General features: G+C 37.4%; 2 protein-coding genes across 6 annotated transcripts; both read left to right on the plus strand.

Annotated features, from left to right (window-relative positions):
* Positions 1-593: 593 nt before the first annotated feature.
* LOC310732084 (tRNA selenocysteine 1-associated protein 1-like) lies at positions 594-7,751 on the plus strand. Of its 3 annotated transcripts, none has more exons than XM_083552373.1 (8): positions 594-741; positions 838-967; positions 1,172-1,269; positions 1,415-1,514; positions 3,461-3,513; positions 5,860-6,022; positions 6,111-6,147; positions 6,224-7,751. In XM_083552373.1, exons 2-8 carry the CDS (start codon positions 944-946, stop codon positions 6,364-6,366), a joined length of 618 nt encoding a protein of 205 aa, XP_083408499.1. In that variant the 5' UTR covers positions 594-741; positions 838-943; the 3' UTR covers positions 6,367-7,751. The 3 variants fall into 3 exon arrangements, with proteins under 3 accessions (XP_083408499.1, XP_083408497.1, XP_083408498.1); XM_083552371.1 differs by having other exon boundaries at positions 595-741; positions 5,830-6,022; XM_083552372.1 differs by having other exon boundaries at positions 604-728; positions 5,830-6,022.
* Positions 7,752-11,956: 4,205 nt separating this feature from the next.
* stx12l (syntaxin 12, like) lies at positions 11,957-23,013 on the plus strand. 3 transcript variants are annotated; one of them, XM_083544857.1, is made up of 10 exons: positions 11,957-12,079; positions 17,803-17,925; positions 18,227-18,296; positions 18,603-18,702; positions 18,777-18,914; positions 19,075-19,118; positions 19,295-19,400; positions 20,954-21,026; positions 21,115-21,197; positions 21,290-23,013. In XM_083544857.1, the coding sequence occupies exons 2-10, from the start codon at positions 17,826-17,828 to the stop codon at positions 21,380-21,382; spliced, it is 807 nt and encodes a 268-aa protein (XP_083400983.1). In that variant the 5' UTR covers positions 11,957-12,079; positions 17,803-17,825; the 3' UTR covers positions 21,383-23,013. The 3 variants fall into 3 exon arrangements, with proteins under 3 accessions (XP_083400983.1, XP_083400984.1, XP_083400982.1); XM_083544858.1 differs by having other exon boundaries at positions 11,976-12,084; positions 17,811-17,925; XM_083544856.1 differs by having other exon boundaries at positions 11,997-12,084.
* The last annotated feature ends 363 nt before the right edge of the window (positions 23,014-23,376 follow it).

Consider the following 23,376-nt stretch of genomic DNA (forward strand, 5'->3'; position numbering starts at 1 on the left):
CAAACACATCCGAGTCAGTGTGAGACGCCCCTCACTTCTCTCCTAATGACTTTCTGCTTTATCTCATTGCTCACAACTAACTAAATTCTGTGTGTGTGTGTGTGTGTGTGTGTGTGTGTGTGTGTGTGTGTGTGTGTGTGTGTGTGTGTGTGTGTGTTTACTAAATCAATATACATTTTTTAAATAATATTTCATTACAAACGACTTCTTAAAACCGAGTTTTTCTGGGTCACTCAGGTCAGACCTCTACTCTCCCCCATTTCACCAAAATTGGTGCATATAGTAAAACTTAAATGAAGTTTTCAGAGAAACATGATATTTAAGACAAAAATCCCATTTAAAGAGACTTCAGAGTTTTTTTTAAGCCTTTTACACCATATCTTGCTAGATGCAGGTAATATATAATGCAACAGTGCAGGAATATTAGACCCGCCATTCCTTCACCAGCCTCCTATAATGTCAGTAGTACACATAATGTATCCCTAATACACTGATTGTTAGCTTTTATGCGCCTTCACTTTGAGATTAAATACAATTAACCATATATATTCCGAGTTTTACAGAATTTACAGAAGTTTCATATCATGCGTGGACCTGGCAACCCGTTTCAGCCTCTTCACGCATGCGCCTGAGTTGAACACGCAATTGCCAATGAATTCCTCGTCAAACTGCACTGTTCACAGCGTACCGAAATTATTTACGTCTGCGTTTGCTGATAGAAGAAGAACGTAGGTGATGGATGTAGGTCTAAAATGTTGCGATTTTTTATCCTTTGTACGTTGGATCAGCAAGAATCAAGTTTTTTTTTATTGTCGTCACTCTCATTTTGTCCTCTAGGGGTCAGTAGGCGACAACTTGGTTGTCAACTGGGACAGAAGAAGAAGAAGAAGTGTCGCTAAAACGTGAATTCTTCCTGTACATATCACCCAAACACCTGGTAGTCATGAGCTGCTTGTGGATGGGCAATGTAAGTGTGTTAAAGCATCAAAAGATGTTTTTATTACTAGATCTATAAGAACTTGTTGATCTCTAATTGGAGTTACTGTAGTTTCTTAAAAGAGAAGTGAGATTTTGGTCGGTAGGACATATGAGCTCAGGTAACCAGTTGTTGATGTTTGTGTAGTAAAATCCCAGGCAGGTTGTTTTAACACTCTTCTTTTACTGTGAAAAGGTTGATCCCTACATGGATGAAAACTTTGTCACCCGTGCCTTTGCCACCATGGGAGAGCTTGTGGTCAGTGTAAAGATTATCCGAAACAAAGCCAACAAGTAAGTTTGCAGATTACACACACTATCCTGGCTTAAGTATAACAAAAGGTTTTAATATATTTATTTCGTTCAAAAGTGAACCGTTTTTATTGGATCTATGTACATATTCTTCTGCAGTGTGAATATATTGGTGACTGAATTGCAGGTCTGCTGTTGGTTATTGCTTTGTGGAGCTGCCAGATAAAGCCGCAGCAGAGCGATGTCTCCGAAAAGTTAATGGAAAACTTCTACCAAGATCCATGCCGGTAGTTCACTTGTCTTTTTCTCCAATTTTAGATAATAAACTATTTCACCAGACGTGTGTGGACATCTTTGCAAGACCCATATGTGCTTGGTGACAAACAATTCCAGAATTCTAGGCATTAATTATAATATGTGCTATAAAAGGCTTTCAGCCAGAGTTTGGAGCATTACGGTAGGGATTTGTGCTCATTCAGGTGCAAGAGCATTAGTGAGGTCAGACTCATGTCAGGGCCTCGGTGCAGTCAGTTTATCTAAAAGATCCTCTGGTGGGTTGAGATCAGGGTTTTGTGCAGGCCAACTCTAACCTTGGCAAACCATCTCTCTCTCTCTCTCTCTCTCTCTCTCTCTCTCTCTCATATATATATGTATGTATGTATGTATGTATGTATGTATATATACGTATGTATGTATGTATGTATGTATGTATGTATATATTCAGTGTTGGGCAGTAACGCGTTAGTTCTGCTGTAGATTGTTGATAGTTTTCATACTTCAGCTGTGAAAGGAACATGTTTAAGAGCTCAACACAACAGCAGAAGCCACTTTAGTTTTTGATTGTGAATATATTATTCAGCTTGTTTTGTTATTTATTTCAGAAATCCTTGTGATATATTCAGTTTGTGCTGGTCTGACCTAAATAAAATAGTGTTGTGTTTAAGTCAGTGTTGTGTTTGTATAGACCATAACGCATAAAAGGGCATTAATGGGAACATTTAAAGAACGTTCTTTAAAAAAGTAACTTTTAACAGTAACCTATTAATTTTTGGTGTAAGTAATCAACAAACTAAGTTACTTTTTGAATGAAGTAACTAGTAACTGTAACTAGTTACTATTTTTTTGTAACGAGCACAACACTGTATATTATAATATAATATAATATAATATAATATAGTGTGTGTGTGTGTGTGTATATGTATGTATGTAAAGGTATTGTCATGATGGACAGGACTTGATCTCAGGCTAGTTTTGATTAGGCCACTTATCTCCAGTGGGGGGAAAAAAGTTTAATATTGTGGTATTTGACGTTGTAGTTAATTGAGTTCTTAGAACTTTATGGCAATAACTTGGGGCAAGTGCACAAATTGGTCAAATGAACATATTTCCATTTTCCACATACATTTAGTTAATATTCAGAGGACAGTGGTAAAATTGGTGGTGAATAGAAATGTGCTGTGAAATGTTCGGAATGACCATTTGTTTATTTGTATTAATTTTATATTAGTAATTGTGTATCTCTTGTGTGCTGCTTTCTCTATGTAAATCTTAAAAAAAAAAAAAAAAAACTGATTTATGTACATGGATAATTACAGTTTAATCAAAGCTGATTTAATGTTCTTATTCCACTTTTCTAGAGATTCAGTTTAGACAGCTTGATTATTTAAATTGAGTGCCAAAATAAGAGAATTAATTCCTAGGATTTTGGTCAATACAGTATATGCAAGCAAACAAGTGGAACTGTAATAACAAGCAAACATTTGGACAAAGAAAAAAGTTGTTTGAGAATAGAAGGAATTTCCTCATGTGCCTAAGAGTCAAACAGTGGGAGTCTGACAGTTCTTAAATTTGAACTCATTTGCAGCACAGAAAATTAAATTTTGATTGTAAGGTGAAAGACAATTCTCAAGGCTGTGGATTATATTAGAGATTTTGCAAAAAAAAAAAAATCCAACATATTCTCTTTGGCAAGTCTGAAGTCATACTTGCAGTGATATACTCACATTGACCACAAAGCATTTCCACGATATGTTCACAATATGAACAATACGGAAATGGTTTAGAGTTTTGCAACCCACATATTTGTTAAATGTGGTTCTTTTGAACTTGAATGATTAAGCCGCTGTCTCTGGAGATTCATAGTTTTGTCTTGAAATGTCATCTCCTGTTCATTTGTGAAAGCTTTATATTTATTAATATTTATTTTATATTTTATTTTTTTCCTATTCCTTAGCCCAGAAGATTCAAGCTAAAAACTGCAGGTACCGGAAAGCATGGAGATAACAGGTAGACATTGCTTGCTTTTCTCTTTGGCTACTTACCTTTGTTCATAGTACAAAGTATATAGAAAATATGCAATGCTGTGTATCGGCTTAACACTTATAGTTGTTGTCTGCAGTAGTTAAGCAGAATTCATATATATATATATATATATTATATATTAGTGAGTGAGTGAGAGAGGTAATTGTAGTAACATATACAACAGGGGTTACCAACCTTTTTGAAACTGAGAACTACTTCTTGGGTACCAATTAATGTGAAGGGCTACCAGTTTGAGACACACAGTTTTCAGTTTGATCTGAAATAATAAATTTGCTTAATTTACCTTTTATGTTATTAATAATAATTAATGATCTTCATCTATGTGAAGACACTGATCATGTTAATGATTTCTCATAATAATTATAAACAATGATTTAACAAAGTAGGAAACAGCTATTTTTAGAAAAGGCTCGCGGGCTACTCGTGTGGTCCTTGCGAGCTACCTGGTGCACACGGGCACCACGTTGGTGACCCCTGATATACAATATAGTATTGTCCCTTAAGAAGATATAGTAAAGTGGTTGTTAAAATGTGAGGGTGTACTGAATTTTGTGATCTGCGTCTAACTGTATGTGTGATGTATGTATATACCGGTGTGTGTGTGTGTAATATATATATATATATCACATATGCATCACATATGCAGTTAGACGCAGAAATATTTGGACAGTAACACGTTTTAGTTGTTTACCAAAAGATATTCAAAATGGTTATATAATTAATGTGCTTACAGTGCTGTAATTTAAGGGGTATTCACATCAAAATTGGAAGAAGAGTTTAGGAATTAAAGCTCCTTAATATGTAGCTGCCTCTTTTTCCTAAGGACCAAAAGTAATCGGACAATTGCCTCAAGAGCTATTTCACAGAAAAAATCAAGCAGAAAGATAGCAGAAATGTTAGGAGTGGCCAAATCAACAGTTTGGTACATTCTGAGAAGAAGAACATTTTTTTACTGGTGAGCTCAGGAACTTTAAAAAGGCCTGGATGTCCACAGAAGACAACAGTGGTGGATGATCGCAGGATCCTTTTCATGGTGAAGGGAGAAACCCTTCGCAACATCCACTGACGTGAAGAACACTCTGCAGGACTTCATGGGAGTAAATACAGAGGGTTCACCACAAGGTGCAAGCCATTAATCAGCATCAAAAATAGAAAGGCTGGATTAGACTTTGACAAAAAAAAAAACATCTAAAGAAGCCGGCCCAGTGCTGTAACAGCATTCTTTAGACAGATGAAACTAAGATTAACCTGTACCAGAATGATGGGGAAAATGTAAGTATGGAGAAGGCTTGGAACATCTTATGATCCACAGAACACTACAACCTCTATAAAACATGGTAGAGGCAGAGTGATGGCATGGGCATATATGGCTTTCACTGGCACCGGTCCACTAGTGTTTGTTGATAATGTGACAGAAGACATGAGCAGCCGGATGAATTCTAAAGTGTATAGGGATATAATTTCTGCTCAGATTCAGCCAAATGCTGCAAAGTTGATTGGACGGCGCTTCAGGGTACAGATAGACAATGACCCAAAACATACTGCATAAACAACCCAGGAGTTTTTTTTAAGGCAAAGAAGTGGAATATCCTGCAATGTCCAAGTCAATCGCCTGCATTTTACTTGCTTAAGACAAACTTATGGCAGGAAGACCCACAAACAAGCAACAACTGAAGCAGCTGCAGTAAAGGCCTGGCAAAGCATTACAATGGAGGAAACCCTGCGTTTTGGTGATGTCCATGGGTTTAAGACTTCAGGCAGTCCAAAGGATTGCCTCCAAAGAATTCTCCACAAAATTTTAAAAATGGACATTTTATTTACGGTAATGTTAATTTGTCCAATTACTTTTGAGCCCCAGAAATGAGGTAACTCTATTAAAATGCTTGCAATTCCTAAATGTTTCCGAAGATATTTTTGTTCAACCCCTCTAATTAAACCTGAAAGTCTACCCTTCAATTGCATCTCAGTTGTTTCATTTCAAATCCGATGTAGCATCCATAGCCCAAATTATGAGTGTGTCACTGTCCAAATATTTCTGGGCCTAACTGAATCTCTTCTGTTGTAATATATAGCTCATTTACGTTTGGTTTGGCAGAAGGTATAATTATACTTTTGCATGAATGAACTCTTTTCCAAACACATCAGTGTTTTGTTCTGTCATCACTGTCATTGTGGTCTAGTCAGATGTCTAACTTTTTACTAGATATTTTGCCTGTGACCAGTGTTTTTGCAATTGAATACTGAACAGACATGTAAGCAATGTCAATGTCGTTGTCGCAGAAACGAGAGTGGGTATTTTGATCTCGCCAGCTCTCAGCCATACACCTGTAACAACAACCAGTACTGTGACTTCAACGGCTCTCAGCCATACTTGTGTGTCCACAACCAGTACTATCAGAACTGCCCTAACTGCTACACAAATTGGGGATATGATGAGACTGCAGGCCACAGTTCATATAACTGTTATGATCAGGTAGGTTCTCTTTTCCAAGGTTACCTCAAATTACAAATGTAATTTCTCTTGGATATTAATATGTACATTTTATATTTTGACATTTTAGGCTTCTGAGGACACATGTGAAGATGGTGGGCTTGAAGGTAAGTGTGTGACATCAGTTGTGTGAAAGGACCAATCATTTCAAATTCATGTTCTTAATTGGCTTCTTTCCTTCAGACCCCGGATTGAACCTGGATGTAGCAGAAGCAAACAGACAGTTCATGATGGACAGTGAGGAGCTCTATGATGCCTTTATAGACTGCCATTGGCCTGCTTTTGAATTTCCTGACTCTTCTAAATACCCTCCTGATTACTCATAGAATGAGTAGATAGACTGTGGATCCTCTGGTGGTGACATAGGACTAATTTGGTCCCTTCAGAGGATTCAGTGTGAAAATCCTGATTTTGGAACTGAAGCTGTTTTAATCCATTTTTCCAGTGTTCTTGGAATTAGGAGCGAGTTTAACAGATATCTGAAACATGGAGATAACAAACTTGTGCAGCTCTTGAAAGGATACAGACCACAGAAGCTGTTCTATTTTCATTTTTCCGCCTGATTCTTTTCATTGTTTTTTAATTTAAAGGCTACACAACTTGGACACACTAAATAATTTTAACACATTAAATTGTTTCTTTCTTATGACTCAATCTCCCCATACATTTGGTTCATTTGAGGCAGCAGTGTTTGGTTAAGTTTAATAATAACCCCCCAGATTTTAGTATGGTGGTGACCACATTGTCTGTTGATCATGATAAATGATTGTCAAACAGAAATTGCTGTTTGTTAGATCAAAGTATGTGTTTACACCAAATGGCTTTTGCATTGTCACTATTATTGCCATTATTGTAACACAATAAGAATCGTTCACATGGTACACACAAACATTCAAACAGATCATTGTGTGAATTGATATAGAATTTATTTCTACACTGTTCTGTTAATGTTCCTATGAAAAATATGTCCAAAAATGTTGTTTGTTTGTTTTTTTTTTGTAAGTAATATACTTTTATCATTGTCATGATGGCTCCTCTTTCTTTGCTTTTGCAGCTAATTGTCTCCAAATACCTCCAGAGCAGGGGTGTCCAATCTTATCTGCAAAGGACCAGTGTGGGTGCATGTTTTCATTCAAATCAAGCATGAGTTACGCCTGATTCCAGTTTATTAGTTGCTCCTGGCTGGCTATAGACAAGCATGTGTGGCTTCTACGTGGCTGAAATGAAAACCTGCACCCATACTGGTTCTTTCTGGATAAGATTGGACACCGCTGCTCCAGTTTATTCCCCACAGTTAATTTACCACAGTTGATTAATCTGTGGCAAGATCATTTATCACTAGTATGATGAGCAGCTGATTAACTTAAGACAGTGGTTTGATGTTGAAGAGTGACTGAAAGTACCTTGCATGTTTTTCTTTCTTTTTTTTTTTTTTACGTCTGTTAGAGCATATGCGTAATAGATTCATTTTTTGTAATACTTGCTATGAAACCTACATATATATGAATGTGTCCGTTATGGTTTATGGGTAAGGGTATGTTATTGGCTTCCAATAGTGTGTGAGTTTGAGGTGTTGCTATTTCTAGCTACAGTAATTGTTTTCAGAACCTCTTACTTGTACTACCTATGAACTGAATTTAGATATTTATTTGTTAAAGAGCATACATTTCAAAGTGGGGTTTGTAATAAATACATTCATATTTTGAATTAATTTAAACCAGTGAATCTCTGGTGGGGATCCAGGCCTTGGTTATTTATGAAAGATGCTGTAAGCCTACAGAGATACATTAGACCATGATGAAAGTTCATTGTTGGGCCTCTGTGGTTACTATAATAATATATGAATATACTTTGTTTATACATGAGCACATATTCAAAAACTACATGAATAGGCATGTTAGTTGATATTGACTGTAATACAATGAGAAAAGCTGCTTAGAGCTTAAAAGCACATTCAGCAGCCATACAATTATTGATCATTTCAAGAATATAAGAGGCAGAACACTTTGATTTTATATCATATTCAAAAGCATCACACAAACACTAAAATCCTCTGACATACAAATATTTGGCTAGTATATTTACACTTTCAACAATTGGAGCTTCTCTATTAAACAGGCTATAAATTTTGCAACTCCTATGATCCCTGAACAATTTCAGCTGTGTATCCAAAGGATAAATAATCCACCAAATATGTATCTACATAATTAAATATTATGCAAATATAATGCAAATAAATGCATAAGTGAATTGTTCCATATATATATATATATATATATATATATATATATATATATATATATATACAGTGAGGAAAATAAGTATTTGAACACCCTGCTATTTTGCAAGTTCTCCCACTTAGAAATCATGGAGGGGTCTGAAATTGTCATCGTAGGTGCATGTCCACTGTGAGAGACATAATCTAAAAAAAAAATAATTCCAGAAATCACAATATATGATTTTTAAACTATTTATTTGTATGATACAGCTGCAAATAAGTATTTGAACACCTGTCTATCAGCTAGAATTCTGACCCTCAAAGACCTGTTAGTCTGCCTTTAAAATGTCCACCTCCACTACATTTATTATCCTAAATTAGATGCACCTGTTTGAGGTCGTTAGCTGCATAAAGACACCTGTCCACCCCATACAATTAGTAAGAATCCAACTACTAACATGGCCAAGACCAAAGAGCTGTCCAAAGACACTAGAGACAAAATTGTACACCTCCACAAGGCTGGAAAGGGCTACGGGGAAATTGCCAAGCAGCTTGGTGAAAAAAGGTCCACTGTTGGAGCAATCATTAGAAAATGCAAGAAGCTAAAATTTGACTGTCAATCTCCCTCGGACTGGGGCTCCATGCAAGATCTCACCTCGTGGGGACTCAATGATCCTAAGGAAGGTGAGAAATCAGCCCAGAACTACACGGGAGGAGCTGGTCAATGACCTGAAAAGAGCTGGGACCACCGTTTCCAAGGTTACTGTTGGTAATACACTAAGACGTCATGGTTTCAAATCATGCATGACATGGAAGGTTCCCCTGCTTAAACCAGCACATGTCCAGGCACGTCTTAAGTTTGCCAATGACCATTTGGATGATCCAGAGGAGTCATGGAAGAAAGTCATGTGGTCAGATGAGACCAAAATAAAACTTTTGGGTCATAATTCCACTAAACGTGTTTGGAGGAAGAAGAATGATGAGTACCATCCCAAGAACACCATTCCTACTGGGAAGCATGGGGGTGGTAGCATCATGCTTTGGGGGTGTTTTTCTGCACATGGGACAGGGCGACTGCACTGTATTAAGGAGAGGATGACCGGGGCCATGTATTGCGAGATTTTGGGGAACAACCGCCTTCCCTCAGTTAGAGCATTGAAGATGGGTCGAGGCTGGGTCTTCCAACATGACAATGACCCGAAGCACACAGCCAGGATAACCAAGGAGTGGCTCTGTAAGAAGCATATCAAGGTTCTGGCGTGGCCTAGCCAGTCTCCAGACCTAAACCCAATAGAGAATCTTTTGAGGGAGCTCAAACTCCGTGTTTCTTAGCGACATGCCAGAAACCTGACTGATCTAGAGAAGATCTGTGTGGAGGAGTGGGCCAAAATCCCTCCTGCAGTGTGTGCAAACCTGGTGAGAAACTACAGGAAACGTTTGACCTCTGTAATTGCAAACAAAGGCTACTGTACCAAATATTAACATTGACTTTCTCAGGTGTTCAAATACTAATTTGCAGCTGTATCATACAAATAAATAGTAGGAATTGTCAACCTACGATTACAATTTCAGACCCCTCCATGATTTCTAAGTGGGAGAACTTGCAAAATAGCAGGGTGTTCAAATACTTATTTCCTCACTGTATGTATGTATGTATATATTCATTCATTCATTTTCTTCCGCTTATCCGTAATTCGGGTCGCGGGGGCAGCAGTCTAAGCAGGCCCCCGCCTTCGACTGCTGCCCAATCCTCACAGCACCGTCCCTTACGGTCCCTCCTGCAGGTGGTGAGCCCACGGGAAGGCGGCCCCACGTCACTCCGACGTCACGGACCTTGATATTTCCCTCGTAAGGGACCCCCGGAGCATAGAGGGTTAAGGGCCTTGCTCAAGGGCCCAAGAGTGGCAGCTTGGCGATACCGGGGCTTGAACCCCAGACCTTCCGATCTGCAACCCAGCGCCTTAACCGCTGGAGCCACCACTCCCCCTGTCTATATATATATATATATATATAATACAAGATAAAGATCTTGTGTCTACCAAAAGCAAATAATTTATACTACTGTAAAGATTTTGGTATACAATGTGAAGCACAATCACACCACACAAACGCACACCACACCATAATGTTTCTGGAGTTTCTCTAACAGTTCATCTGAAATGACCGCAGTTAGTCAGTTACCTTAAGCTTATGAATGCTAAAATCATTGTGATTACTCTTACATTCCTCAGACATGTGCACATAGTGAGTTGGAAAGTAGTGTAACTGGCTCAAATGTGTGTGACTGCAAAACGACAAAGCATCGACTGATGTTTGAAACTGACAACCTGCTTTGTGAAATACAGCAAAAAATTTTTTACTTAATTAATTACTGCATATAGTATGTCTGTATTTGCATATGCAGATACACGATGTGCATCATGCTTAAGCAATTGGTATAAAGAAAGATTAATTACTAATGCTATACATACAAATTTATAAAATTTAACTACACACAAAAAAAAATAAATAAACATATATATATTTTTTTTTTTTTTCTTTTTTTTTCTGTAGCTGGTTTGACTGAACATAAACCAGCACCTGTAGCAGATTCTCTACTGCAGCTCATCCAAACACATGTATTTAAATAATTTAGCTGAAGGCACCTAATCACCACCAGCAGCTCCAGGGATAAAGACATTATCTCATAAAGGCAAGCTATTTATCTACATTGATCCTTTTTTTTCCATCTACGTTGAGAACTGATGACGTTATGTATTAACATCAGACAGACTGAAAAAAAGTATATGATAAAAACAGTAGGTTTAAAGAAGGTTTAAATTTCTTATTATAAGTTCAAAACAGTCTCATCTCTTCAGTCAGTGGTCAGCAGTGGTTACTGGGTTATAATATGTTATCACTTGAATTATTTGTAGCCATAAGCAAATAATGAAAGGTTGATGTGAGTGTTAGTCTGGACTATAATGATCCACACTTTGAAAATTAGGCCACAGTAATCCTTTATTCTTTTCTACTTTTCTTTCTTATTGCTTTGAGTAGTCATGTGAGTAACGCTGGAATCATGTGAAAGTCATGGGACACACACACCCTCACTGCAATCAAGTTTCTCTCTCTCTCTCTTTCTTGATGGAAGGACTCTCTCTCTCTCTCTCTCTCTCTCTCTCTCTCTCTCTCTCTCTATATATATATATATATATATATGTGTGTGTGTGTGTGTGTGTGTGTGTGTGTGTGTGTGTGTGTGTGTGTGAGAGAGAGAGAGAGAGAGAGAGAGACCGACCGCTTCCATCAAGAAGATACACATACAGGAGCATACACACCAGAACCAGCAGGTTTTTTCCATCTAACATTGCTCTACTGAAATCCACCATTAGAACACTGTATATACACACTGTATATGTATAATTATATACACTATAAATTAATCATACATATACACTGCATACGTATAATAAGTGGTGCCTGTACTATGCAAAGTCAATGAAGGATAGATAGATAGATAGATAGATAGATAGATAGATAGATAGATAGATAGATAGATAGATAGATAGATAGATAGATAGATAGATAGATAGATAGATGCTTCTTGAAATCTCTTCGTGATAAATTTGGGGTAACAGAGAATGGGGTACAACAAGGGGGTCTTTTGTGTGTGACACACACACACACACACACACACACACACACACACACCCGCCCGCCCCCGCCCCCCGGTTTAAAATCGAGGCCGGATTAAATGGGAGCGGCTTGACGCGCGCGCGGACTGTTGGGTCTCCACAGCAACATCGCGGAACGACAGAAGAGCACAGGATTACACTGACGGGCCGTAAGTAAACAGTTTATTACCGCTAGCCTATATAATACCCGTAATAAGTCAGACGTAGCATCCAATGCGGTATTTATAATAGGACAGTCCAGGAATTTGTAACGGCCGGTGGTGAGAATCGTATGTAAACATTAGCTTGTACCACATGAGTGCTATTCAGAGAAAGCGGATGTGTCCTGTACTTAGCCTCCTCCAGACCATTATAAACAGTCCATCTTAAACAGTCCATTTTAGCCGCAAATAACACTAACAATAATACTAACACAAGGCAGTGTGTGTATATATATATATATATATATATATATATATATATATATATATATATATATATATATATTACATACCCGCTTCTACTGACGGTTAACAAATAGAACCGACCCATACACCAGTATGTGAAACGCCTATTTTGACAGGTTTGGGTATTTTGAAGCTCGCAGAAACTCCATAAAAATGTATATCCGAATAACATCGAAAATAAACATTTGCAACAAATGTCATTTTGGTGAACCTTTGCCCCATGCAAGACGCTATATAATTTATTTGAGACTCATGGCGGTAATGTTGTTTAATGCTCCGACTGAAACGCAGTGTGTAGTTTAACAGTTCCGGTTGCACTGCTGCGTCCCAGAGCGTCAGCAAAGCCCGCGTCCATTAGAGAGACTGTAAAGTGCATGAGCACTACTTTAAGACAGAAAGCTGTAGCGTGGGGAAATAAGCACATGACCAGGCTTTTCATTACTCAGAATTCAAGAGCAGGTTCAACAGAAGGAGTGTTTGTTTGCTGCTTTATGTTTAAGATGTAAACATGAGGATTATGCAGTTAATAAGCAGCTGCAGCCATGAAAACTGCAAGTCATCATACAGTCATCTTTCAGCACAGCTGCAGTTAAAACAATTTTCGTACCATTAGATTTTTGTTTTCTATACCTCTATACAGTAATGATTAATAATGGCACTATCTAGAGCAGAGGTGCCCAAATGGTTTCCTATGAATGGCCCAAAATCACCAGATTGATGGCCCTGGGCTTAAAGGTAAATGATGCACTGTAAGAAAGTGTATTATTATATTATATGTTATGGGGAAGTGGTAGCTCAGTGGTTATAGCTGTGGGTTACTGACTGGAAGGTCAGGCGCTCAAGCCTCATTATCGCCACCCTGCCACTCTTGGGCCCTTGAGCAAGGCGCTTAATCCTGATCCTGACCCTGCATCTGACCCCAGCTTTCTAACATCAATGAGATATGCGAAGAAATAATTTCACTGTGCTGTAATGTGTATATATAAGTAAAAAGCCTTTCTTTCTTATTCTTTATATGAAAATGAAAGTTGGCATCTTTCCCCTTATTTATGCCTTCATAATTTTTAAAAAACAAGTAAATAAATATTACAATTTAATCTGTTGGGTCACACCCCCACTTTTGAGGCTCATAGCTGAAAATTACTTACCTATATCTAAATGTTAACAGTTCTTAATGCTCAAAAAACTAAGTTATAATAAGATAATTGTTGAAGTGGCCTGAAATTCTATTTTACCGAAATGATCGTTTTTATTCCATTTATAAATACATGAAATCAGACCTGGAGCCATCCAGAAATTTAATGGGGTGAAAACCACATGCCTCAAGAGTTTATATTTCAAATGTTTGTTGCAGCCCTAGCGAAGCACATTATTTTGACAATGCACAGACATACTCTTGATGGAGAAAGGTGCACTGTGATGTCAGAGGTAACTTCTCATGAGTGGTAAACTGTGTGTCTGCCTCTAGCGGTGAAGCATGGAAATACAACTGTATGAGAATCCTTTCCTACAGTGCTGCCCATAAATATGCATGGCATATTTGTCCCTAAATCCAAATCTGTCGGTTTTATCTTAGTGTTGTCCTCATCAGCTATCTCTGGTAGATTATTGAGACGGGTAACAGGCCGTGTGCAGATCTTACTTGTCCATCTGCTCCAGGTGTCCTTGTCACTCTCTCAATCAACCAAAGGGCTCGTGGTAGCTGGGAATCGAGCATCATAACAACAGACCCAACTGCAAGGGTTTTAGTCTCTGCATGCCATTTGTGTCATAGCTGGAGAATAGGTAAGTAGTGTCTCACAAAGCTTGACCAAAAATGATCAGTGAGAACTTGACTTTGTCTCCATCTACGTCGTTCTATGGATTCATCTGCGAAGTATGTCACTTGAGGTAAAGAGCTGTCTGGCTACCCCATGAGCAGGAGATTTGGGGTAATTGGGTCCAAGTCTGCTACATTGGAGGAGACATAACCTAGAGGTTTGCTATTGAGAATTCCCTCTATCTCGATAAGTACAGTTTGAAGAACTTCTTCTGTTACTGTTTGTGTACCTACTATATGTGTATATATATATATATATATATATATATATATATATATATATATATATATATATATATATATATATATATATATATATATATATATATATATATATGGGGATATTGTAGATTATGATCGGCATAAGGCTGTGGGCTTGTCCTGTAGGCATATGTAGGAAAGGATTCCTATTCAGTTGTATTTCCACGCTTCACCACTAGAGGCAGACACAGTTTACCACTCATGATAAGTTACCTCTTACATCAAGAGTATAAAAGGCCAGAACACTGAACAGCAGGTCTTTCAGCATTGTGCAACCTACCGAACAGCAGCTAGCAATTGACCGCAAGAATCACCCATGATCAATCCTAGACCCAGTAAAGTTTGAGTGTTCTGAATCCTGTCCCGTGTTTTTACTGACACGCTGGGGTGAGTACAATCTCCTGATCAGCGCACACCAGATAGTGAAACTCCCTTATAATTGGTCCTTCGAGCTAGATCGTAAACCTTCCTAACAATGTTGTTGGTGTGTACTCCTATACACAAATTCAGCAAATGCATTCGTTATAAGCTTTCCATTGAAAAAAAAAAGTGATCTAACCATGGGCGTAAATCCCGGGGGGGGGAAGGGGGACAACCCTCGGATGCCAGTTCATCTCACCTACTCTACACACACGAGTCAGGTGTGTGTCTGCAGCTCAATAATGTCCAACTCCATTAACTAGGGTATTTTATTTACTTTAAATAAAGCGATTCTCTTTAATGTAGTTGATGCAGACTCATTCATAAATGAGTTGCGGCAAAAATGCTGATTAGCGATGTAATTTTCCATGAATCTGCTCTATTAGCTATTAAAATATGACTTATCTAGTGAACGTTAGCTTGTTTACAATAGCTTGTAGCATAGTGCACTGACACTAACACGCCAAAGCCGTTTCCCATGCAGTGTTTTATTTGGGACGACTTGGAATAATGTTAATTTACCATTAACACACAATTAGCATATTGTTTATCTGTGCATTTACTAAATGAGCACTGTGCTACATCCGAACTGACACCACTGTATTTTTATAATCAATTTCTATTCTGTTCTTAAGTGTCTTCATTCATTTTAAATACAAATGTAAACCTTTTTTTTAATTCCTTGTTTTGCTTTGTTATTAAACCTGAGAAAAATTTTGAAATGATAAAAGCAAAGTTTTTTACAAGTGTCTTTATAAGTACAATTTGACTATTATTTGTCCCCTTCAAAAATTGCTCATGAGAAATTTTATATTTATTGTATTAATCTATTTGTAAATATTAACAACAAAGAACCGTCGTGGGTGTCTGTGGTGAGAACTATCAAGCATGGGTTACTGATTAGCCTCCTTATCGCTAAGCTGCCACTCTTGGGCCCTGGAGTATAGATCCTCTGTACCCCAGTTGCGCTGCATCATGGCTGACCCTGCGTCTGATCCCAGCTTTATATCATCAATGGGATATGCGAAGAAGGAATTTCACTGTGCTTAAATGTATATATGACAAGTAAAATGCAGCTTTCTTTCTTTTTCTTTATATGAAAATGAAAGTTGGAATGGTTCCCTCTATTTATCCTTTCTTAATATTTATAATTTAATAAATAAATAGCTAAATATCTATTACAATAAAATTTTCAAAGATTTCTAGTTCAATTAACAAACATAGAAACAATGCTAATTATAGTACAATAGATACTATACCAGTTTAATGCCTAATACACTAATTAAATCTACATGTGATCAACAGTGCAGAGTAATGGAGAAGAGTGACAGGAGTGATCTGTGATAGAAGAGTGTCTGCAAGAATGAAAGGGAAAGTTTATAGGACTGTGGTGAGACCTGTGATGTTGTATGGTTTAGAGATGGTGGCATCAAGTGAAAGACAGGAGGTGGAGCTGGAGGTAGCAGAGCTGAAGATGTTGAGGTTTGCGTTGGGAGTGATGAGGATGGACAGGATTAGAAATGAGTTTATTAGAGGTACAGCGCATGTAGGACGTTTTTGGTACAAAGTGAGAGAGTCCCGATTGAGATGTTTGGACATGTGCAGAGGAGGGACATGGGGTATATCGGTAGGAGAATGTTGAGGATGGAGCCACCAGGAAAGAGGGAAAGAGAAAGACCAAGGAGGAGGTTTATGGATGTGGTGAGGGAAGACATGCAGGTAGTTGATTTGAAAGAGGCAGATGTAGAGCACAGAGTAATATGGAGACGGATGATCCACTGTGGCAACCCCTAATGGGAGAAGCTGAAAGAATAAGATATTAATTTAAACTATAATCAGTACAGTCATATTCTTGTAATATTGTTGATCTCTACTGAGAGACTTGAAGCTGCTTTTTATTTTTTACAAATTTGGCTGAGTAAAATACATTTCTATTCTCCGCATTAAATTTATATTTTTAATTTTTGCAGCCTAAAAAACAAAAAAAAACACTATTGAAATTAGTTAATCCTACTTTAAAAATTTTATTAAAAAATGAAGATCTGTTTCAGTGGCCTTTTTTATTTTATTCATTTTGTATTTTTTTTTTAATAATTCTTTTTCCCTCTTCTCAAAAACGGCATGGCAGACCAAATCAAAGGTAACCACAGGCTACCTTTAGCCTGCGGGCCCTAGTTTGGGCATCTCTGATCAGGAGGAACCGAGAAGTGGATGGGTACTATTTTTAGTCTGGCTTTTTCCCTAGAGGGATTTTCGCATTTGCATTTTTCTTGATGCTTTTTAATTTCTTATTATATGGACATTTTTGTAAAGTAAACAGACATTTACTGTGCTGGTTGAATGCTGTGCTGGTTGAACGCTGTGCTGGTTGAACGCTGTGCTGGTTAAACGCTGTGCTGGTTGAACGCTGTGCTGGTTGAACGCTGTGCTGGTTGAACGCTGTGCTGGTTAAACGCTGTGCTGGTTAAACGCTGTGCTGGTTGAACGCTGTGCTGGTTAAACGCTGTGCTGGTTGAACGCTGTGCTGGTTAAACGCTGTGCTGGTTAAACGCTGTGCTGGTTGGATGGGCTGTTTATTGCTTCACTGTGTTGTGTTGTTTGAACACACTATATTTAGTGCCCTAGTTAGTTTTGTGTCATCTTGTGTTGTCATGTGGCACCTAGGTCCTGGAAAAATACTTTGTGTCACTTCAAAGGATACTATAATGGCATTCAAAATAGTCCTGATTTAGAAATAGATTTCTCTAAATCAGCATTGTGTCCGTGTCTAAATTAAGCAGAACTTTTTGAACATTTGTACTTGGATATACTAGTTATAGTGCCTCTATACGAAGCACAGACATGCCCTACGTTATGCACAAAGGAACACCTGATATCTCTTTGCTTCATGTATAATCAAGGCATAATAATTCTGTTTTGCAGGGCTCTGTGTTCTGCTTCCATCATGTCGTCCGGAAAGATGGGGCTGTATCGCACACAGCCGCGAGACTTCAGCAACCTTTTTCAAACATGCAGCTCTAATATTCAGAAAATAACACACAACAGTAAGTGTCTTATTTATTATCACTTGTGCTACAGTCAATATTTCAACAAGAAGCAGTTCATCCACATGGAGACTCACTCCTTAATAATTACTCAGTTGTCTCTCAACAGGATTAAAATCTCTGGACATTCATCAGGTTACTCAGCATTTAAAAAAAAAAAAGATTTGATTTGGAATATAGCCATAAGAATAGTACTTGAGATTTTTTGTTACACAGGTTTGATTTTTTTTTTTTTTTTTTATTGTAGCCATGTCCATTTATTTTAATAATTGTTGTTTTTTTTTTTTGTTTTTTTTTTTAGCTGGCCAAATCAAATCCATGCTGTTCCAGCTTGGTAGCAGACCAGACACTCCTGAACTTCAGGACAGACTGTGAGTCATGCCTTTTTTGTGTTAAAGCACATTCATCCGTCACCCTTCTCTAATGTCTTTCTGAATCATTCCTCTGTCCTACTGGACATAATTCCTGTCACAGAATGATTTAATGTATTTATTTGTCTTTTAAAAGGAAACTGCCAAAAATGATGTAAAATATATCTGTCATTAGATTAACTTGGTTAACAAATTAATTTATTGTTACCAAATAATTAGTGTGGGCTTTTTTAGATGCTGGTCATGCTGCTGTTGAGGTAAAATTTGTTTATTAACAGACCTGTGATAGATCTATATGGTTCTCAGTCAGCAGATGCAGCATTACACAAATCAGCTCGCCAAAGAGACCAATAAGCATCTGAAAGAACTGGGCTCTTTACCTTTACCTCAGTCTCCTTCAGAACAGGTGAGCTCATTTTCCCACCAGAAAACCTTCATTCAAGCTAAGAGCTGTTAAACACATTCAGGTTCTTCACATAGCGCCAGCAGAGGATCCAGAAGGACCGGCTGATGAACGAATTCTCTGCAGCTCTCAACAACTTTCAGGTGGTGCAGCGTCGAGCAGCCGAGAGGGAAAGAGAGTCCATGGCCAGGGCTCGAGCTGGCTCACATTTCCTGGTATGATTCAGTGGAACACACAAACCATGTTGTTTCTTTGTCAGTTAAAGTATTGTAGCAAAAAAAAATTTTGTGTACTCTTTTATAATAATAATAATAATTATTATTATTTTTTTTTTATTATAACTCTTTCAATATCTTTTTTTTTTTTTCTTTGGAGGTTGAAGAAAGCAACCAAGTTGAGCAACTTGTAACTTTTGAAAAGTAGGTGAACTTTTACTTTCACTCTGGCTGCAGTGAGTTATGTATATGTCCAGTATACCAAGATGCCAAATGTATGTTGTGTAATTGGGAGCAAACTTATAATGGTGTTCGAAGGATGCATGGGCCAGATGAAATCTCTGGCTGGCACTATTAACTGTTGTGCTCTTCTTCTGTAGGAATGAAGACTCAGGGCTGTTCCAGAGTCAGGTTGAAGAGGAACCCATCACATATGAGGACTTGGAGCTGATCAAAGAGAGAGAAACCAACATCCGGCAACTAGAGGTGACCGTTAGAGTTATAGAGCTTTAGAATAAACAGAAACCATGCAGTGTTAAAGTTTAAAGTCTAGCTAACATCTTTATCTTTGGCAAAGAGTGAGACCTTAGTAAGTTTCCAATAACATTTAGATACTGCAAACAAAGGAAAAAGTTACCCGTTTTTCAGCAAAATCTCTTATTTGTCTGTTATCAAGAAAACAATGCGGTATCGTTATTTGTTTCGGGATATGTTTTCTCTTCAGTTTTGTTTCCCTTTTGACCTGGGAAATGGGGAGTGAAGTCTAATTGTAAATTGCACTACTTCACAGTCTGCCAGTTAAATTGTTCTAGCATAAAAACCAACTGTATGTACAGTTAATATGAACTTTTTAGTTGTTTTTATGAATATAGATTCTTGGTTTAAAAAGAAGCTTAGTATTGCACATAAAGTCCAAACAAACAAAATCCAGTGCATGTCAATCTACAACATACTGTCATCCATTTATAAAGCATAACTATGACTACACTTCCCGTGGGCTCACCACCTGCAGGAGGGACCGTAAGGGACGGTGCTGTGAGGATTGGGCAGCAGGAGGGGGCCTGCTTAGACTGCCACCCCCGTGACCCGAATTACGGATAAGCGGGAGAAAATGAATGAATGAATGAACTATGACTACAGTATGAGAAGGTTGACAGTAGCATGGAAAAAATCCTCTCAAATGTCATCAGATTTTTTTTCCCCCAATTTGTTGCTTGAGGTAAATTGAAGCACTCGACTCTTTATACTATTATTACCTTTAATCATTTTTCTGTTAAATACCACCAGCAATGTTTCAAACTCACCAGGTCTGTGCACAACAGAACTATCACTGGCTGCTAACGCTGGCTAGTATTGCTCACTGGTTATTGACCATTAAGCAAAAGTATAACCTACACATGCCTGCCTTCACCTTTTGTGCCTTTGGTTGGCCCTAAACTGCTGCTGCTGCTGTTTTATTTTGTGTGTGTTGGTTGAAGAGAACATCACACTTACAAGGCAAATATTGCGTTCATTCTTTTCCCCCAAAAAACAAATAAACAGGCAATAAAAAGTAGCAGAAAATAGTGAAAGGCAAAGTGCTATCACAAAAAAAGGCTAAATGGTATTGCAGGATTGTGTTTTAAATCCTTAATTTGAAACTTGTGTTATTCTGTTGACACTCTTGAAAAGGTTTTTAAGCAAGTAAACCCAAACGTGGTAACTAAAGTTTTTTTTTTTTTTTTAAGTGATCTTAAACATCTTTTTTTTTAAATGTTCTGTCTAATTGTATAACAAAACCAAGCTTCAGCCATGAACATAACCATAGAAGTTGACATGGCACTAAGACGAGGGACAAAATAAAAATCCTTAATCATGCAGTATTTAAACAAATTGCAGCTCAGTGAGGTCTCTCTTTTTTTTTCTTCTTCTTCTTCGTCATAACCCAACACCCCAAGCTGACCTTACACAATTCAAATATTTTACACTAGGCTAAAAAATGCGAAATATAAAATCTGATATAAGGCACAAAAGTAATCTGACCGTTAATGTTATTGTAGGCAGATATCATGGATGTAAACCAAATTTTCAAAGATCTGGCGGTTATGATTCATGACCAGGGCGATATCATAGGTGAGTTCACCCCTCAGTCATGTACAAAATGTCCTGTTGCGTTTTTATCAACTTGCATTGATCCGTTTGTTGTGTATGTCACGCACAGATAGCATAGAGGCTAACGTAGAGAGCTCAGTGGTGCACGTGGAGCATGGGACAGAGCACCTACAGCGTGCTGCCTACTACCAGGTACAGCAAAGAAATCTGTCATTAGACAGTGTTATTTTTATCCTTTATTGTCCATCATTATTGACTCGTCCATCTCTTTCTGTCCTTTCCAGAGGAAATCACGCAAGAGGATGTGTATTCTGGCTTTAGTGCTGTCCTTAGTGGTGACTGTCTTCGCCATTATTATTTGGCAAGCTACCAAATAACGTGATCTCACACGTTTGAATTTGGTGCACTTTAAGATATCCAGTGCTGGCTGGTTGCTGAGTGTTTTTGACCGTGTATCGAATAACAAAGAATTGCTTTTATTACTTATCCATATGTACACTTAATATTGACAGCATCTTGCATGTCCAGTGTTGCTTTTTACATCGTTATAGGGCAAGTTGAGTTTTGTGCATTATCCAAGTACTATGCAATATAGTATGAGGGGTGACAGTTCAGTCAATGGAAATTCAGCGAGCAAACCTGAAGTCGAGGAAAATGCAAGCGAACGGAACTGCGATTTGATAGAAATAAAATTCTATTAAAACTGCAGGTTTTCTGAAATATGCGCCACATGTTATGTTATTATTTGGCGGAGGTCAGTTTTGTTGCTTTCTTGTAGACCTATTTAAAATTAGATTAAAAGTAAATTATTTCTGCTCAGTTTATGCTTTTCAATATCAACTATTTAACTTTTTGTTTAGTTTTTTGGTATTTATCAAAATTATAATCATTCGTGAACAACAGATACATATATTTAGATTTCTTTCAGATTTTATTCAATTAGAATTGTTTTGCTTTTTTTCTTATTTAATTAAACTCCATAGATTATAGCAACAGGTGGAATCATGATACTATATGGGTGATGATTGTGCACATGTTTTCAGCTATTTATATTGGTTTCACACATGGTAGCACAATCCATATAAGATTAAAGAACTGTCATGCCTGTGTAATTTACCCAGTGTAGTTGTCCAGACGAGCAAATTAAAGCTTGATCATCTGTTCTTTAATGTCATATATGACTTTATTTGAAATCTGTTGTGCAAGGGTACAGAATGAACAACAGATATGTGTCCTTAGCTCTACTGTAAATTGCTCTAATAAAGATGTGGGACATGTTGTATAAGTAGTTACTAATTATATTTTTGTCTCAATCATACTGTAAATTCTGAAAGTGGTTTGGTGATATTTATTTTGTATAATAGCATTATTGTTATCTTTAAGGAAATGCATTTTTTCAACATGTACGTAACATAAGTGGCCATTCATATGAGGAAGCTACTGTGGGACTTTCGGACTTTCAAAGAATGTTGGGAATAATTTAATGTATGTTTATGTGCATTGTGTGATTGATCGTTTTCTTTTTCAGTTCAAAATGATATTAATCTGAATTCAGTAACTAAAACCTATTACTACAATAATCACTTGAGATTAGCGTAAACCTGATAGACTGTGAATGTCTGAGTTTTTTAGGCATAATATGATTTGTTAACATTACTGATGTTTTTGATGGTTTAACTTCCAATGTGTGTAACACACTTGTAACACAATAACACACAGCTTAGAGTTCTTAAGAGTGAATCTTCTTGTGACTATTACCAGTCATATTTAGTAAAGTATCACAATCAGATTGTAGCTGCAGCTTCTATCTAATGAGTTTGAAAATTATATTAAGTTTATCTATATTAATTTTCTGGGTTTTATTAATTTTATTTTTTAAAGATCGGCATGTCTATTACAGTAAACTAGGGTGGGAAATGTAATATTCAAGCTTTCATTATAATCCATGTAATGATTCCTCTCAGTCTCGCACCTGTCTTTCTGTATATATTAAACAAATGAGAACTTCCATCATGATGTTTGGTCTTTTAATTATCCTCTGCTCTGCCTGATAACAATGTTTTGCTTTTTTTTTTTTTTTTAGGATTTGTTTCATGTACATTAAATATGTGACTGCAGACACAGACTGCATTGATCAGGACCTGCTGATATGAGTTCCTGTCTCTTTCACTGACTGCTTTATTGTGGTTAGGGTCATGGTGAAACGGGTCTGTTCCAGGAATGAGGTGGCAAAGCACTTTTTGAATGTAATGTGTACACATTTATATAATGATCAAAGGCACAATTTATCTTAGATTGTTCACCCATTGGAATGATGTTGGGAATTAGGAGAAAACTGGAACACATGTACCATGCAAAGCCATGCGAAATC

The sequence above is a fragment of the Silurus aristotelis genome (genome assembly GCF_946808225.1).
Source record: "Silurus aristotelis genome assembly, chromosome: 1".
NCBI lineage: Eukaryota > Metazoa > Chordata > Actinopteri > Siluriformes > Siluridae > Silurus > Silurus aristotelis.